This window comes from Eutrigla gurnardus (assembly GCF_963514095.1).
Source record: "Eutrigla gurnardus genome assembly, chromosome: 14".
NCBI lineage: Eukaryota > Metazoa > Chordata > Actinopteri > Perciformes > Triglidae > Eutrigla > Eutrigla gurnardus.
The window spans coordinates 1203980-1222023 of record NC_139937.1 but is presented as its reverse complement, the minus strand read 5'-3'; the positions used below and the strand labels follow the sequence as shown (position 1 = coordinate 1222023).

The 18044-nt window shown below is 46.7% G+C and overlaps 1 protein-coding gene across 1 annotated transcript in view; it reads right to left on the bottom strand.

Annotated features, from left to right (window-relative positions):
• Nucleotides 1-18044, bottom strand: part of aldh5a1 (aldehyde dehydrogenase 5 family, member A1 (succinate-semialdehyde dehydrogenase)) — a 52718-nt gene that overhangs the window by 23038 nt on the left and 11636 nt on the right. The window contains exon 3 of the mRNA XM_084026553.1: nt 13043-13213. Within this exon, the coding sequence (XP_083882679.1) occupies nt 13043-13213 (171 nt within the window). The remainder of the gene's footprint in view (nt 1-13042; nt 13214-18044) is intronic.

Below are 18044 nucleotides of genomic sequence, written 5' to 3'. Positions count from 1 at the left end.
AAGGCTGTCTGAAAAGCCCACGGCCACACGAAGCCACAATTACGCACCGCGAACCCCGGACCACTGCTCCGTCCGGAGAACCGTAAACCCTCGGACACGTTGCGGGGATTCCCTCCGGTAAATAGACACATGAACACCGACGAATAGTCGGGCCTCGTGCCCTCAGAGCTGGGTAAAAAGCCCTTGGACCGCAGACCAACACCGGGCAGCGGGCGGCTCCGCGAATCCACACATGTGGACTCTCCGTCGGACTCAAACTCTAAGACGTGCCGCCCGAAATACTTCCCTGTAAATAGGCAATCGAACCGGGAGGAATTGTCGGGACTCATGCCCTCAGACCTGGGTGAAAAGCGCTTGGACCTCACGCAAACACCGGGCAGCCCAGGGCCACGCGAACCAACAATTACGCACCGCGAACCCGGACCTCTGCTCCGTCCGTAAACCCTCGCAATTCTTCCTCTGTATATTCAGGCTCGTACAGGTACGGTTGGGTTTGGGTGGAAAAAAACTCTTCATCAGAGTCTTCAAACGTTTCAGTATATTCTCCAAAAGTGTCCATTTCTGTGAGATTGAAGAAACTAGCACTGCAGGCTACTCTGCGTCTGTAGCAATGACAGCAGGTAAACAAACTATTATAGAACCGGTAACTTATAAGTGCTAGGTGATATCACTCCGCCGCTGCCATAGTCTACTAGGAAGTATGATATGCTGCTGCTGCTGCTGCTGCTGAGACATAAATCCTTAAAAATGCAAGGTTGGTTTTATTTCAAACATTCTATCAACACATGTACATCGATAGTCTGCCGTTACAATGGACTTGCCTCGGGTGCACTTTGGAGTGGGCAAGACTGTTTTTAATGCCTGTCTAGCTAAGAACTGTTGACTTGCGCTAGCCATAGCATAAGCGAACTCGGCAACTAGAAGAACTGAATCAAATTTCTTGAAAACTCTCGGATCAAGTAGGACTTGGAAAATAGGTCTTATGTCCAAAATTCCGAACTATCCCTTTAAGAAGCCTCTCTAGATCCAGGGGTTTTAGCAAACTACAGACCAATATCAAATCTTCCTTTTCTCTCTAAGATCCTTGAGAAAGTAGTCACCTATCAGCTGTGTGACATTCTAAATAACAACAGTCTACTTGAGGACTTCTAGTCAGCATTCAGAGTACATCATTGTACAGACACAGCTCTTTACAAATTACAAATGACCTAATTGCTTCTGACAAAGGACTCGTTTCTGTACTTGTCTTGCTAGATCTTAGTGCTGCGTTCAACACCATTAAACATGAAATTCTAATATGACGACTGGAAAAATGAATTGCCATCAAAGGAACCGCATTAAGATGGTTTAAGTCATATTCATCCAATTGATCGCCATTTGTGCATGTCAATGAAACATCTTCCAGGCACACTGAAGTTAAATACGGTGTTTCTCAATCAATGTTATCTATCAATCAAGCCTGAAGAAACCAATCAGCTAGTTAAACTCCAGGCATGTGTTGTTGACCTAAAAACCTAAATGACCTACAATTTCCTGATGATAAACTCGGATAAAACGGAGGTTATTGTACTTGGGCCTAAACTGCTCCGAAGCTCACTGTCTAAAGATAGCTACTATTGATGGGATTTCCATTGACTCAAATAGTACCGTAAGAAACCTTGGAGTTATCTTTGATCCGGATCTGTCCTTTGAATCACATATTAAACAAACTACAAAGACAGCCTACCTTTCACCTGTGAAACATTACTAAAATGAGGCCAATGCTGTCTCAAAAAGATGCAGAAAAACTTGTCCATGCATTTGTTACCGCAAGGCTGGACTATTGTAATTCCTTATTATCAAATCAAACAAATCTCTAAAATCTCTCCAGCTGGTCCAGAATGCTGCAGTGCGTGTTCTGACTAAAACTAGAAGAAGGGATCACATTTCTCCTGTATTAGCTTCTCTGCACTGGCTCCCAGTAAAATCCAGAATAGAATTTAAAATCCTTCTCCTTACTTACAAGGCTCTTAATGGTCAGGCACCCTCATATCTTAAAGAGCTCATTAAACCCTACTGTCCTTCTAGAGCACTACACTCTCAGAATAAAGGCGTACTTGTAGTTCCTAAAGCATCCAAAATTAGAACAGGTGCCAGAGCTCTCAGCCATCAAGCTCCTCTTCTCTGGAACCATCTTCCGGTTCTGGTTTGGGAGGCAGATACTGTTCTCACATTTAAGAGTAGGCTTAAAACTGTTCTCTTTGACAACGCTTATAGTTAGGGCTGGCTCAGGTTTGCCTTGAACCAGCTCTTAGTTAAGATGCTATAGGCCTAGACTGCCGGGGGACTTAGTTATAGTGTCTCTCTCTCTCTCTCTCTCTCTCTCTCTATTTTTAAGGCGGATGACTATTGATTGGGAGGTGTTCCAGGCATGCCCCACCGGGGGGAGACCCCGAGGAAGACCCAGGACACGCTGGAGTGACTATGTCACCCGGCTGGCCTGGGAACGTCTTGGGGTCCTCCCGGAGGAGCTAGGGGAAGTGTCCGGGGAGAGAGAAGTCTGGGCGTCCCTGCTCAGGCAGCTGCCTCCGCGACCCGGCCCCGGATAAGCGGAAAACAATGGATGGATGGATGGATGACTATTGATTAAAAAAATTGACTAAAATCGGCATCTCTACTGTTACTAACTTGACTACTCCCGGGATTTCTCCTGGGAGTCTGGCTATGCTTTCTGGTCCAACAGAGTCCGCTGTTGTCCTGACAGATGCAGGCTGCTAACTGGCCTGATGCTGGAAACAGCATATTGTAGCTCCACCTGCTACTATGTGACTGCTCAACTACTACTGCTTTTTGGTCTACAGCGACATGGTTGGGATGGATCCATCTTGGCGTGGCTGTGCCTGCTGCCATGGACTACTACTTGGTTGGTTCTGTTAATACCACCAGTATTGTTAATGCTCCTACTACTATACTACTACCAACACCAAATGCAATTGGAACACAAGGGCCTGGGCTGCATAAGATTTCTGCCTAAAAGCCTATTAAAGGGATAGTTCGGACTTTTGGACATAAGACCTATTTTCCAACTCAGCCGGTGTGTTTGAGACATCTGGAGACGTTTTCAAGACATTTCATTCAGTTCTTCTAGTTGCCGAGTTCGCTTGTGCTATGGCTAGCGCAAGTCAATGGTTCTAGTTAGCATGGCATTAAAAACACTCATACCGACTCCACAGTGCACCTGAGGCAAATCAATTGTAACGGCAGACTATCGATGTACATATCTGTGTTGATAGAATGTTTGAAATAAAACCAACCTTGCATTTTTAAGGATTTATGTCTCAGCAGCAGCAGCAGCGTGTCATACTTCCTAGTAGGCTATGGCAGCGGCGGACTAATATTACCTAGCACTTATAAGTTACCAGTTCTATAATAGTTTGTTAACCTGCTGTCATTGCTACAGACACAGAGTAGCCTGCAGTCCTAGTTTCTTCAATCTCACAGAAATGGCCACTTTTGGAGAATATACTGAAACTTTTGAAGACTCTGATGAGTAGGGTTGGGCATCGTTTGGATTTTACCGATTCCGATCCCGATTCCGATCCTCTGTTTCGATTCCTGTTCTAAACGATTCTCGATTCCGATTCTTTGAGGTGCAGGTCAACAGGTCCAGTGTTGCCACAGTTACTTTGAAAAGTAGTACTCTTGACTTCACTTAACTTAAATAATTGTTTGCATATTGTAATGGCAGTAACATCATGAATGAACATTTTATGAATATTGAACCGGCATTAGAGCAGCAAGGATTGGTTTTATGAAACAAATGAGCACAGTCCTAAAGTATGAGCGGCGTGATGACGAAGGGAGGGGGCGGGGCCAGCAAGCAGCGAGACATTTCTCCACTAAACTCTCAAGAGAGACTCTGCTCGCATCTCAGCACAGACTGAGTTAGCAGGAGCTCCGTGAAATCGAGAACTCGTCTTGTTTATTCACACGCTGCGCCTTTTCACCGTCACCGGGCGGGACCGGCTCTTTTAATGTGGTTGTGCCATGCTGTGACTCTAAATGTTTTTTCAAGTTTGACGCTGTATTCTTGAAAGTAGACAACACTTTGTTGTTAACACAGAGTGTACAACGAACCTTTATGTTGCCATCTTTTGCTGAGATGAAGTCCAAATAATGCTTGTATTTCCAGCTGGAAAATGCGTATCTCTCCCCCTCCATTGTTTACGTTTCTGCCGGTATAGCAGACTACACGCGGCCGTCCGTGAAGGTGTCGGCTAACATACGTCACCCCCGAGACGCACGAAGAAAGCAGATCTTTTTTTTTTACTGACAAAAATAGTAACGTGCCGTGTATTTGGATAAGTAACTTTAATCTGACTACTGGTTTGGCAATAGTAGCGCGTAAAGGCAGGTCCACACCGGACCGAAAATCGGCGTCTTTGAGAGAGTCGGCGTCCGTGACATGAGTCTCCTTGGTGTGGTCGCTCGAATCGGCCCACGTCGGCGTTCATTTCAGCCGATTCAAATGTGTAATCCGCCATTCGAGTCGGCTATATTAAGTAGCCCGACTTCATTTACCAACGCAAGGCGGGCAGTCGGTGCGGTGTGGACCCGCCTTTAGACTACTCGTTACTGATCGTTCTATCGCGGAGTCTCCGCACGCCGGGCGGAGTAATACAAACAAACTAGTGCGAGCGGAGTAAAACAAACAAACTAGTGCGGACGTTTAATAACCGAAAAAAAAGGATCGCAATTCCAACAGCTTCTTAACGGTTCCGGAACCGGAGGTTAGGAACCGGTTCCTATTTGGAACCGGATCTCGATGCCCAACCCTACTGATGAGGAGTTTTTTTTCACCCACACCAACCGTACATGTACGAGCCTGAATATACAGAGGAAGAATTGCGCGAGAGGGATGCTCAAAGGGCAGAACGTGAACGAGCGTTCAACATGCTTCTGTTGTTATTTGCAATGTGATCCCAGGAACGAGCTTTGACCATAAAGGGCGAGATCATGTGTCCAAACGTATAGTTATAGGATTGCATTTATAACAGTTTAGTCATATAGATTTTGGACTGTAACTCGAACAGGTCCATCCTGGACACGCCCCATCAGTCAGCATAATAGCTGCGTGTTACAATTACACGTCACTTCTTGCCACCCGCACTGGCCACCCCGCCTTGCTCTTGTACTCTCTTGCCCTCTTCATTTTCTTCCTTTTCCTAGTTCCAAACGTTTACTACTTTTTATTAGTAGACTAGTTCCTTTCGTTGTTAGATTCTTCATTTTTGAATCTTTTACTTTTTACACGCAATCATTTTTGATAAACGCTAAATCAACCAACGGCCGCAAGATTTAGTATATTGACCGACGCTTCTAAACTAGTCACCCACGGCCGAGCTCAAGGAGAAGACAGCTCATTAACTAGGACAGATTTCGGCAAAGACGACGCCCGTTACAAAACTACCACAGACCTAACGGTTCCCTCGGGCCCCGGCACGGAAATTCCCTTTGTGTCTACATCACCGACGGAAGAGCGACCGCTTGGAGTTTCAGTGAGCTTAGAAGAATCGTCACCAAGTAAGACTGAATGCGCATTCAACAGTAATGACCGAGTTGCAGGGTGAAACTAAGTACTGTTAATACCTAATATCTGTGAGGCCATTTTATTCGATCATTCCAACTTACTAAGAAGTCCAAATTCTTAGGAAGAACACACTTGCCTTTATCGCCAAACGTGCTAAATGTGCTGGTAATCATTTTCCCAGTTAGAAATCTGCTATGTGGTATTGGTGCTTTTGTTACATCTGTTATTATTTTATTCACTTTGTTTAATCCTTAGTTAATCAATGAATTCCCCTAAAGCATTAAGTCATTGTCGGTTGATATTTCTCCTGTGCAGAATAGAAAGATTCCTATTTCAAGAGCTTATGATCTAAGGAAATAGAGACTGATTTATTAAATATTGATTAATTGTTAATTTATTAAGTGGTCATTAGTCATTAAAGTGAACTCTATAAAGTTTTGTCTAACCAACAGATGGTGCCCCTTTTACAAGAGCAGGTATTCAAATTACACTTAACGTTAACGCAAATTTCTAATCAGCCAATCACATGGCAGCAACTCAATGCATTTAGGCATGTAAACATGGTCAAGACGATCTGCTGCAGTTAAAACCGAGCATCAGAATGGGGAAGAAAGGTGATTTAAGTGACTTTGAACTTGGCATGGTTGTTGGTGCCAGACGGGCTGGTCTGAGTATTTCAGAAACTGCTGATCTACTGGGATTTTCACGCACAACCATCTCTAGGGTTTACAGAGAATGGTCCGAAAAAGAGAAAATATCCAGTGAGCGGCCGTTCTGTGGGCGCAAATGCCTTGTTGATGCCAGAGGTCAGAGGAGAATGGCCAGACTGGTTCGAGCTGATAGAAAGGCAACAGTAACTCAAATAACCACTCATTACAACCGAGGTATGCAGAAGAGCATCTCTGAACACACAACATGTCGAACCTTGAGGCAGATGGGCTACAGCAGCAGAAGACCACACCGGGTGCCACTCCTGTCAGCTAAGAACAGGAAACTGAGGCTACAATTTGCACAGGCTCACCAAAATTGGACAATAGAAGATTGGAAAAACATTGCCTGGTCTGATGAGTCTCAATTTCTGCTGCGACATTCGGATGGTAGGGTCAGAATTTGGCATCAACAACATGTAAGCATGGATCCATCCTGCCTTGTATCAACGGTTCAGGCTGGTGGTGGTGGTGTAATGGTGTGGGGGATATTTTCTTGGCACACTTTGGGCCCATTAGTACCAATTGAGCATCGTGTCAACGCCACAGCCTACCTGAGTATTGTTGCTGACCATGTCCATCCTTTTATGACCACAGTGTACTCATCTTCTGATGGCTACTTCCAGCAGGATAACGCGCCATGTCATAAAGCGCGAATCATCTCAGACTGGTTTCTTGAACATGACAATGAGTTCACTGTACTCAAATGGCCTCCACAGTCACCAGATATCAATCCAATAGAGCACCTTTGGGATGTGGTGGAACGGGAGATTCGCATCATGGATGTGCAGCCGACAAATCTGCAGCAACTGCGTGATGCTATCATGTCAATATGGACCAAACTCTCTGAGGAATGTTTCCAGTACCTTGTTGAATCTATGCCACGAAGGATTAAGGCAGTTCTGAAGGCAAAAGGGGGTCCAACCCGGTACGAGCAAGATGTACCTAATAATGTGGCCGGTGAGTATTAATACACATTGACATATTTTAATATCGTCCTTAGTTTCCTTACATACATAGTTTTCGTAGGTCGTTTACATACTTCGCTACAATATAGATATATTCACTTACCCATCCAAATAATTGAAATCAGGTGTTCCAATCACTTCCATGGCCACAGGTGTATAAAAGCAAGCACCTATGCATGCAGACTGTTTCTACAAACATTTGTGAAAGAATTGGTCGCTCACAGGAGGTCAGTGAATTCCAGCATGGTACTGTGATAGGATGCCACCTGTGCAACAAGTCCAGTTGTGAAATGTCCTCACTCCTAAATATTCCACAGTCAACTGTCAGTGGGACTTGGCAAGTGGAAGTGATTGGGAATGACAGGAGCTCAGCCACAAACTGGTAGGCCACGTAAAATGACAGAGTGGGGTCAGCGGATGCTAGTGTTGTCACGATACCAACATTTTGGTACCGGTACCGGTACCAACATGTGTTACGGTACTTTTCGATACTTTTCGATACTTTTTCAAATAAAAAGTGAACGCAAAAAATGTCATTACTGACTTTATTTTAATAGAAAATCTTAGAACAATAACATATTAATCAGCAAATAATATAAAATACCACAAAGACAAGCTTTTCTAATGCACACAATTTAAAAAATTTTAAAATATAAATACAATAATATAATATAAAATATAATAATATAAATAAATCAGCTCCTTTTTTTTTCTTCCAGAGCTACTTTTGTTAAGAGTGAAGGGCGGTGGCGCTTGCTTTTAGCACTGAATGTGGCTTTTTTTCCTGAGTAAATGACCTGTCGTTCCCTGAGCTCAGTCTGCAGGTCTGGGTGCTTGTCCTTTAAGTGTTTGGCTAAGTCGGAGGTGTTTCCGCCGTTAGCCATGCATGTTTTAAACATCGTTTACACAGTGGTGCATCGGCGTTAACTGCCTCGCCTTGCGCATTTGTTTTAAGCTAAAGTACGGCCATATCGCACTTCGCGGCGCTGGTTTGTCCGCAAGTTGCGGCGTTGCAGCCATTCTCCTCTCCGTGCTTTGCTCTCTCGCGTGCGCTCTCTCGCTCTCTCTCGCTCTCTCTCGCTCGCTCTCTCTCTCTCGCGCTCTCTCGCGCTCGCTCTCTCTCTCTCTCGCGCTCGCTCTCGCTCGCTCTCTCTCGCTCTCTCTCTCTCTCTCGCGCTCGCTCTCTCTCTCTCGCGCTCGCTCTCTCTCGCTCTCTCTCTCTCTCTCTCGCTCTCTCTCTCTCGCGCTCTCTCGCTCTCTCTCGCTCTCTCTCGCGCTCGCTCTCTCTCTCTCTCGCGCTCTCTCGCGCTCTCCAAGCTTTCGTCCTGCTCCGTTTGTTGCTCCAGTCCACGCTGCTCGCTAACTTGCTAGCGGTTTCCTCCGGCTTGCCTTTTATCTCCCCAAGCTGCGGCTCGCTCCTCGTCCTCTCAGCTGTAGTTACAACGCGGTGACGTCACGTGGCGAGTTCGCCGCGCTGTTGCGGGCGCTGCCGGCGGCGCTGCAAGTACCGGTCCCGTCCAAATGCAATATGGTACCGTTTTAAATGCCTCAGTACCGCGGTACCAAATTAGTACCGGTATACCGTGCAACCCTAGCGGATGCTGAGGCACATAGTGCACAGAGTTCGGCAACTTTCTGCAGTCAATCGCTACAGACCTCCACACTTCATGTGGCCTTCAGATTAGCTCAAGAAAAGTGTAGAGAGCTTCATGGAATGGGTTTCCATGGCCTAGCAGCTGCATCCAAGCCATACATCAACAAGTGCAATGCAAAGCGTCGGATGCAGTGGTGTAAAGCACGCCGTCACTGGACTCTAGAGCAGTGGAGAAGCGTTTTCTGGAGTGAAGAATCCTGCTTCTCCATCTGGCAATCTGATGGATGAGTCTGGGTTTCACTTACTCAAAATCCCTCTCAGGATTTACCTAACAGAAGTCAGGGTAGCATTGGCTATGACATCGAGGTCTGTGTGACCCTCCAAGTATAGGCCTCCCCAGAACATCATTGACCCATCACCGAACCGATCATGCTAGGTGATGTGAGAGGCAGCATAACGTTCACCAGTGTCTGCAGACTGTCACATGTCAGAGAACAGGGGGGGCAATGCTGCGATTCTGGTGTTCTCTTGCAAATGCCAAACGAGCTGCACAGGGCTGGGCTGTGAGACCAGGTCCCACTAGAGGACGTTGGGCCCTCATGCTACCCTCATGGAGTCTGTTACTGACAGTTTGACCAGATACCGGTCATGCTACCCTGACATCAGATGCAGTCTTGCTGGTGGATGCCCTCCTACGGTCCTGTCCAGCTCTCCTGGTCCAACAGCTGGGGCCTCATGTATCAATGTTGCGTACGCACAAAAACATGGCGTACGTAATTTTCCACACCAACGTTCAGATGTATCAAAAGTGAAATGAGCGTGGAAATGTGCGGTGTCCCACGGCAGCTTCATGGCTGGCGTACGCACGTTTCTACAGCTATTGTTCCTTTGGCGACACTCTGAGGTGATGCTGGGAAACTGTTAATTATGTGAAAACAATTAGTCCTCAGAGTAATGTGCACATCAGAGACACATTAATGGACAATTAACACACACGTGTTTGCAATCATATGGATGGATATAAAAGCATGCGCAAAGTGATGAAAAAATGGCATTAACAATGGCAGCCTTGGCCTTGTTAGAAGACATCGCAAACGGTAACATCAGACGTGAGAGGGTGTTTATAAAACGGGAGGATATGTTGGCAAATGACGACAACTGGCTCATGAGTCGTTTTAGGTTGCCGAGGCCAGTGTTACTGGAGCTGTGCGCAGAGCTGCGGCCGGCCCTAGAAAGAAACACAGCCAGGAGCTAGGGGTTGTCCGTGTCCACACAGGTGCTGACCACTCTGGGGTTTCTGGCAACAGGAGCCTTCCAGAGGGAACTGGCCGACCGGTCAGGAGTGTGCCAGTCCACTCTGAGCCGAGCCATGCCAGCTGTGTGGGACGGGATCAGAATGTCATCCAGGTACATCAAATTCCCATACAATGCTGTTGAACAGGCCAACATTAAAGCGCAATTTGCAGCAAGAGCCGGTTTCCCTAATGTAATCGGAGCTATTGACTGCACACATGTTGCTATAAAAGCGCCATCACAGGATGAATTTGTTTTTGTCAACAGGAAACATTTTCATTCAATAAATGTTCAAATAATATGTGATGCTGATGCACAAATGCAGCTCACCAACATCGTGGCAAGGTGGCCTGGTTCAACGCATGACTCGTTCATTCTTACTAATAGCATGGTTGGTAACAGGCTGGAGGCTGGCACGGTGCGCGATGGGTGGCTTCTCGGTGAGTAAATGTATCCGTTTAATTGCGCCCCGAATGTAAACCAGCACGATGCCCATTTGGGCACGTGCATTCAAATATGTGCATTTGTTTTTCCCTGGTGAAAATAGAGCGGCAGAGCTATCTAACAAGCCCTTTATTGTCTCCTTGTGTTCAGTATTTGTGTCGATAAACGCGTGCGTAAAGTTGGAAATGTCACACTGCAGTAGCCACGGCGCACTTCTGCAGTCATTAATATATATGATAATATAATATATAATATATTAATATCCTCCTGTCCCCCCGCCCGTTGCGGTCACGCTTCGGCGGTGGGCCGAAATCCTCCGCTTCACCTCCACTTTCACGTCGGACCATTTCTTTTTTATTTCAGGGAGTGTGCACTGCTCCGACCCCACAGCGTTCACTGCCTCACTCACACGCTCCCACTCACATTTCTTTTTTTTTGTGTTTATGCCTGATGAGAGGCTACCAAATAATACTGGTCTTCGAGTCTCGACTTCGTTTACGAGCGTTTCGAGCTCAGACTCGGTGAAGTTGCGCTTCTTCCCTTTACTCATTTTGTAGATCTGATGGTGCAGAGAGGGGAATCCCCGGTGCAGGCCCTATTTAAATTAATTTGCATATTTAAATGAAGGCGTGGACAGGGAGGAGTTTAGCACTTCCACATGTGCGCTTAATTCCACGTTGATTGGGATGTACAAAGGAAAAGTGCTTGGATCCATGCGTACGCACACTTTGATACATCTGATTTCTTTGTGCGTAGGACAGTTTCTGGATTCTAGCGTACGCCATGTTTCAGTAGGAAATCCACGCAATTCTTAGTACATGAGGCCCCTGGTCTCCTGGTTTCTCCTCCATGCTCTTGAGACTGTGCTGGGAGACGCAGCAAACTTGCAACCGCACGCATGTATGTGGATCATGTAGTTGCTGGACTACCTGTGAACATGATTGGGCTGCAGGTACCACCTCATGCTATCAGTAGTGTCACGGACACTAGCAGAAAAATCAGTCAGGAAGGAGAAGCAGAGAGCATTTGTCTGTGGCCACCACATGCAAATCCATTCCTTTTTCGGGGGATGTCTTGATTTTTCTTCCATTGCACCTGTTGTAATTTAATTTGCACCAAAGTAGGTGAAATTGATTCACAATCACTTCTGCTTCCTAAATGGACAGATTGACATCCATGAAGTTTAACTCACAAGGGTCTGCGGTGGAGAAACTACAATAATGGACTACAAAAAGTACATCATCCACTTCTCCCCATGTTGTTGGTTTTATAAGCAGCTTGTTCACTGACCGGCTTCAGTTCCAGCAGCTCCTCCTTCCTGTTTGACCGTTTGCTGTATTTACGTCCCATTTGTGGTTTTAGTTTAATTTGTTTCAAACATTTGTAACATGATCTATATAAATAAAACACCATTAAATTCTTATCACTGTCCACACACGTTTCAACACAATTCAAATTACTATATGTCTGAATGAAAGTATTCGTTTAATTTGCAAATAAGCACATTGTTTGTTTTCATGACCGACCGAGGTGTGCGTCACCTTAAATGTTGCTCGGGTAATCTCCTTTCCTTTGGTAAAGAAAGATCCGTTATATCCGATGCTAAAGGAGCTCTGAAAGGATCATTGGAGCTCCTTTACTTTGTATTTAGAGAATTCAAACGGACCTTGGTCCTAAGTTTGGAAATTATACCAGGGCTGACACCAAATAACACACACTTGTGACTGGCATACACCTGCCAGCACTTGAAGCTCAAAATGAGAGTGAATACCAAGAGAAGAATATTGCCCACACGGTTAGCTGTGTTGCTCATTCCATGAATGCAGGATCCCTAAAAGTTGTACCTCGTTGTAAAGTTGACTAATCAGGCTTTCCAACGATATGAAATACAATACCAATTGGTATTATTAAAGGGGAGGAATAATCTAACAAAATAATGTTTCCAAACTTCTTTTGAGGAGTTTATATATATACAGTATATATATATAAAAAACAATGCCTGTTTTCTCATTGTAGATTTTGATGAAGGATAAATGTCATTAAAGTGATGACAATATAAATAGATATGGATACAAACACAATAGAATAGAAATGCTGTAAAATATATGTTTAAAACCATGTAACTTGTTCTTTGATATATATATATATATATATATATATATATATATATATATATATATATATATATATATGTGTGTGTGTGTGTGTGTGTGTGTGTGTGTGTGTGTTCGTGTGTAATAATATTTTTATTGTTATTACAATAACTATTATTCATTAATTTCAAATAGCGTATATTCTGGTGGGTTTTGACTTTATATGGAGAAGAAACATGGTATCTAAATAAGTTTTGTTTTCTTAGCATGTCAGCTACTGATTAGTAACATAGATGCCAGTTGATCTCATCACTATCCATCCAATAACAGACATTTGTCAGTCCGGAGTCAACGGCTTCTGATTGGCTTCTCACCGGTGTGATGATGGAGGCCACACCCACAGGCTGTTTGAGGAGGAGAATCTTTCGGTCTTTGGCGGGTGATGGAACGACGTCCCCGTACACTCGCCGAGCCTCCTCCGAAAACCACTCCAGGAAGGAGGCGGAGTATGCCACCTCTCCAAGAGACTCCTGCATGGGTTTGCCCTGCAACACACACACACACACACACACACACACACACACACACACACACACACACACACACACACACACACACAGTCAGTTTACCCTGCAACACACACACACAGTCAGTTTACCCTGCAACACACACACACAGTTTACCCTGCAAAACACACACACAGTTTACCCTGCAAAACACACACACACACACACACACACACAGACACAGACACAGACACAGACACAGACACAGACACACACACACACACACACACACACACACACACACACACACACACACACACACACACACACACACACACACACACACACACACACACACACAGTTTACCCTGCAACACTCGCATGGTAAAAAAAAAAAACATTATGGAAATGATTATGGTTTGCCTTTTGACACTGCAATAACAACAAAGGTCCGTAGGTGGCAACAGTACTCCAACTCACTCCAACATGGTAGTAACACATGTAGCATTTAGGATACTTTTGATATCAAGGTTTGCTGCTAAGCTTTATCCTTGACAGGTTACAAGATGACCTACAAGGTGACATGTTATAAGGGAATGTGAAATTCACTCAGGAAGAATAAGATTTGATTCATAACCATTCAGTTGAGGGTATATGAAAAAGGACATCAATTCATTGAGGATGTCCCAGGACTGCTGGAGCCTCTGAGGATGTCCCAGGACTGCTGGAGTGGCTCGTTGGCTTCATCGCTGTCATCCCCATCACCACCGTGGAATTATGGACACAGAACCCATCTATGCTCCCCTAGTAAGCATTGGACGAGGTTCTCCTCTGGAACTATGGACATGGAACCCATCTATGCTCCCCTAGTAAGCAGTGGATGAGGTTCTCCATGGTATGCCTTGAAAGACAGATGTCCTTCCTTAAAGGTCCCATATTATGAAAAACATGTTTTCTCTGGTCTCTACTGAGCCTGTCAACTCCCAGAATGAGGAAAACAAGTGACTCCTGCATGGTCTCTGCAGCCCACCCACTGGTAAAACGGCACTCCTACAGGCTGTTCAGATTCAGCTCCTGTTACGTGATGAAAGGAGTCATTTGCATAGGCCGAACTCCTCTGCGCGATGATAGGAGATATCCGAGAGGGGGGCGTTTCACAACACAACGGTGAGAGCGCAGATCGACTTACTGGTTGTGGCGCTGGGTGATCCAGCTGGTGCTCCGTGAATATATCAGCAGAGGTCTGAGGCCCACTGCACGCAACATGGCAAACTACAGCTCTATGAAGTTGGAGTTTGACCATTTGAGCACCACTTGGTGCTCAAATGGTCTATGACTGAGAAATTCAGGGAGTAACACTGACAACAATCCCCTAAGCCACCTGTCCTCTGCCAAACTTGGTGCCACGGAGCAACGTTGGGCAGCCTAGCTCGCCTCTTTTGACTTCGAATTAAAGTACTGCTCCAGAAGGAGTAACCAGAATGCGGATGCTTTATCCCGTCAACATCCTCCTGGAGCACCGGACATGGAAGCCATGCTCTTGGGTACATCACTCCCCACACCTTTGCAGCAAGCGTTGCAGGCTTAACGGTATGAAGCCTCTCAGGCTACTGTCATAGCCTTTCCTCAGCATACGCCTTCTGATATCAATGCACTTCAGCAAGACGACCCTGTCATTCAGGATGTCTTGGTGTTCCGTGGTGTACAGTCTTGTATCGTCAGACCTTCCGCCAAGATGGTGCTGAGGCAGTGCTCCAAGTGCTTTTGCCTGCTGCTTTACAGGAAGAGGTTCTGACAGAGGTCCACCAGAGGCATGGCCACAAAGGCATGGAAAGGACCCTTGAGTTACTTAGGCAGCGGTGCTATTGGCCAGGTATGTCCTCTGCTGTGGCACATTGGTGCCAAATTTGTGAAAGGTGCCAGGTTGCCAAGGACACCAGCCTGGCTGATCGTAGCTTCATGGCATTTGCTGGCTTCTTGGCCTAATGAGATCTTTGCCGTGGACTATAAGTAGTTGGAACAGACCCACAATGGGTTGGAAAATGTCCTGGTTATGACTGATATCTTCAGTAAGTACACATTGTCCGTGGCTACTCGTGACCAACGAGCCTCCACTGTGACTCAAGTGTTGGTAACCGAATGGTTCTCAAGATTTGGCAACCCAGCCCATATACATTCGGATTAGGGTCGCAACTTTGAGAGCGCCTTGATTCGGCAGTTTTGTGCCCTTTATGGCATAGAGAAATCCCATACAACTCCATACCATCCAGCTGGCAATGGTCAGTGTGAACATTTTAATCGAACTCTGCACAACTTGCTGCGAACTCGGAAGCAAGACAGGAATTCTTGCCTGCCAAAACTCCTTTATTCCTTCAACACCATTCCCCATCAGACAACTGGCGAGTCCCCATTCTTCCTGATGTTCGGGCAGGAGCCGAGGCTCCCAGTTCACTTTCTATTGGGTAGAGTGGAGGAACCTGAGGGTGGTGAGGTACACAAGTGGGTCCTGGAGCACCAAACCCGATTGCAGATAGCCTTTAAAGGGGCTCGTGAGAGGTTGAGGGTGGCAGCAGAGCACAGAAAGAGAAATCATGATCAGCATGGCCGAGATGTGCTCTAAAGGAGGGCCAGTTGGTGCTGCTACGAGATTTTAGTGCAAGAGGGCGCCATAAGAAGCAGGACCGGTGGGGCCCTTTGTTGTATAGAGTCTTAACAGCACCAAAAGAGGGAGGCTCTTATACACCGTTGCACCTGCGGATGATCACTCGCACACCAAACGGGTCCATTGTACGCTGTTAAAGGCGGTGGTTGGCGCTGGCTCTCCCAGTTGTGCCCCTGCCTCTATTTCACCCCCTCCTGACCAGCCACCCTTGGAGGACAAACTGTTGTGTGATGATACAGTGCAGTGTACCTCCAGTGTGAGGGCGTCTGTACTGAGTGATTAGAAAGTGAACAGCAGCTTAGCACCAAGGTGGTGGTCCCTCTGCTGCTGCGGCCCAGAGAACTTTTCACACCTCAGCCTGCTACTTCCCCAAAAGCTGCTACAATCCGATTTTAGACAGGTTTTTATCCAAACTTGACGTCATTTGACGGCAGATCTCTAATCTGCAAAGTCTGTCCTTTAATTCGGCGTAACCTACTGGATCATCGGATATGTAGATTTAAAAATTTTTATCCTGTTAATCCGACCGGCACCACACCGCGTAACCACAGTAAGCACTGGGCTAACCTTCACGGAAGACCACCAACACAGCTTACCGGAGGCCGCTCCAACTCACCAGGCCCAGTTTATGGGCCTGCGCCGGTAAGTCTCGCTGACCAACTCTGACCTGGGTGTACACTGAACCTACTCCCCGCCGTGGGCTCCCTCTGTGGAGCCCTCGCGTGTAAGTCTCCTGCGCTACTGTCTCCCGGCCTACTACCACCACCACAACAACAACAACCAGACAACCCTTTACTTGTTCCGACTCCGTTACTGGCCACAGTTGTGTTTATTCCTCCCCAGTAAACCTTCACTGACCCCACCGTGACATGGCTCCACTTACCTCGCCTGGTTGTGACAGCTGCCACCGGCTTAGCCAGAGGATCGATGAGCTGGAAGGGAGGTTGTCCACGCTGTACCAGCTGAGGGAAGAGGAGCACATCATGGACTCAATGGTCGTCGCTCTGGGTCCCGCTGCCAACTCAACATCCACGGGAGAACTCGACTGCCCCACTCACGTCTCCGAACAATCCTGCCATAACTGTTGCAGCTCACTGGTCCCGGCTAGGAGCAAAGCGCAAGGCGCTGGTCAACTTCACTCCCGCTCCCGGATCCTGTCGGAAATCGTGGAATACTCTCCAGAAAAGCTCACTAGCACCTATGGTCCTCAATTTGTCCAATAGGTTTTCCATCCTGGATGAGGACAATTTTCCCCCACTTCAAAATGACCATTCCCCTCCACCATCAAAGCCAGCTTCCTCCACTCATTCGCCCCGTCAAAAGGTCGTGAAAGTGGCCGCGCCCAGCCGCCCTGGGATCCTCCCTCGCCCAGAGCCGTAGTCGGGGAATCCCTCTCATGTCCAGGCTGCCTTCCCCGCTGCAAACCCGGTCCGTCCTCACTCCACATCCTCCTCTCACAGCGCTGACCCAGTCTCCACTCTCCCGAGAAATGGGAACCAGCAGTCGTCACCCCCTCATCCACTTTTCTCCCCAACCACACTAATAGTTGGAGATTCAATAATCAGAAATGTCCGCTTTTTTAACGCTGCCACACACTTTTTCCCTGGGTCCACAGTTCCAGTCATTTTAAATAAACTCCCCGCGCTGCTGGGCTCTCTCCCGCCTTCCATAAAACGAGTGGTCGTTCATGTTGGGTCCAATGACACCTCTCGTAGACAGTCTGAACTGACAAAAAAACATTTTTTAGACCTTCTAAACTTCCTAAGCAGCTGCGGGAAGTCTGTTTTTATCTCCGGGCTGACTTCCACCGTGGCCCGCGGAGCGGAAGGTTTTAGCAGGATTCTCGGCCTCCACACCTGGTTACAGTCCACCTGCTCCACTCGCAATATCAAGTTCTTAGACAATTTTAATCTCTTCTGGAACCGCTCCCCCCTCTTCAAAGCTGATCGCCTCCACCCAAACAGGCATGGAAGCCGCATGCTGGCAGCTAATCTCCAACACGCTATCCACACTGCTACACGTGAACTTGATTGACTGTTTACCTGCCACACCCCCTCCACTCACACTTCTCCTCCCAAAGCTCCACTGGCACCACTATACTTGGTCCCGCCCTCTAGCTCCCCTCCTCGGCCACATCAGTCATTACAACTACAACCTGTTACTCATATGTATAGCTCCCCCTACCTGTGCAGTAGTCTCACTACACCT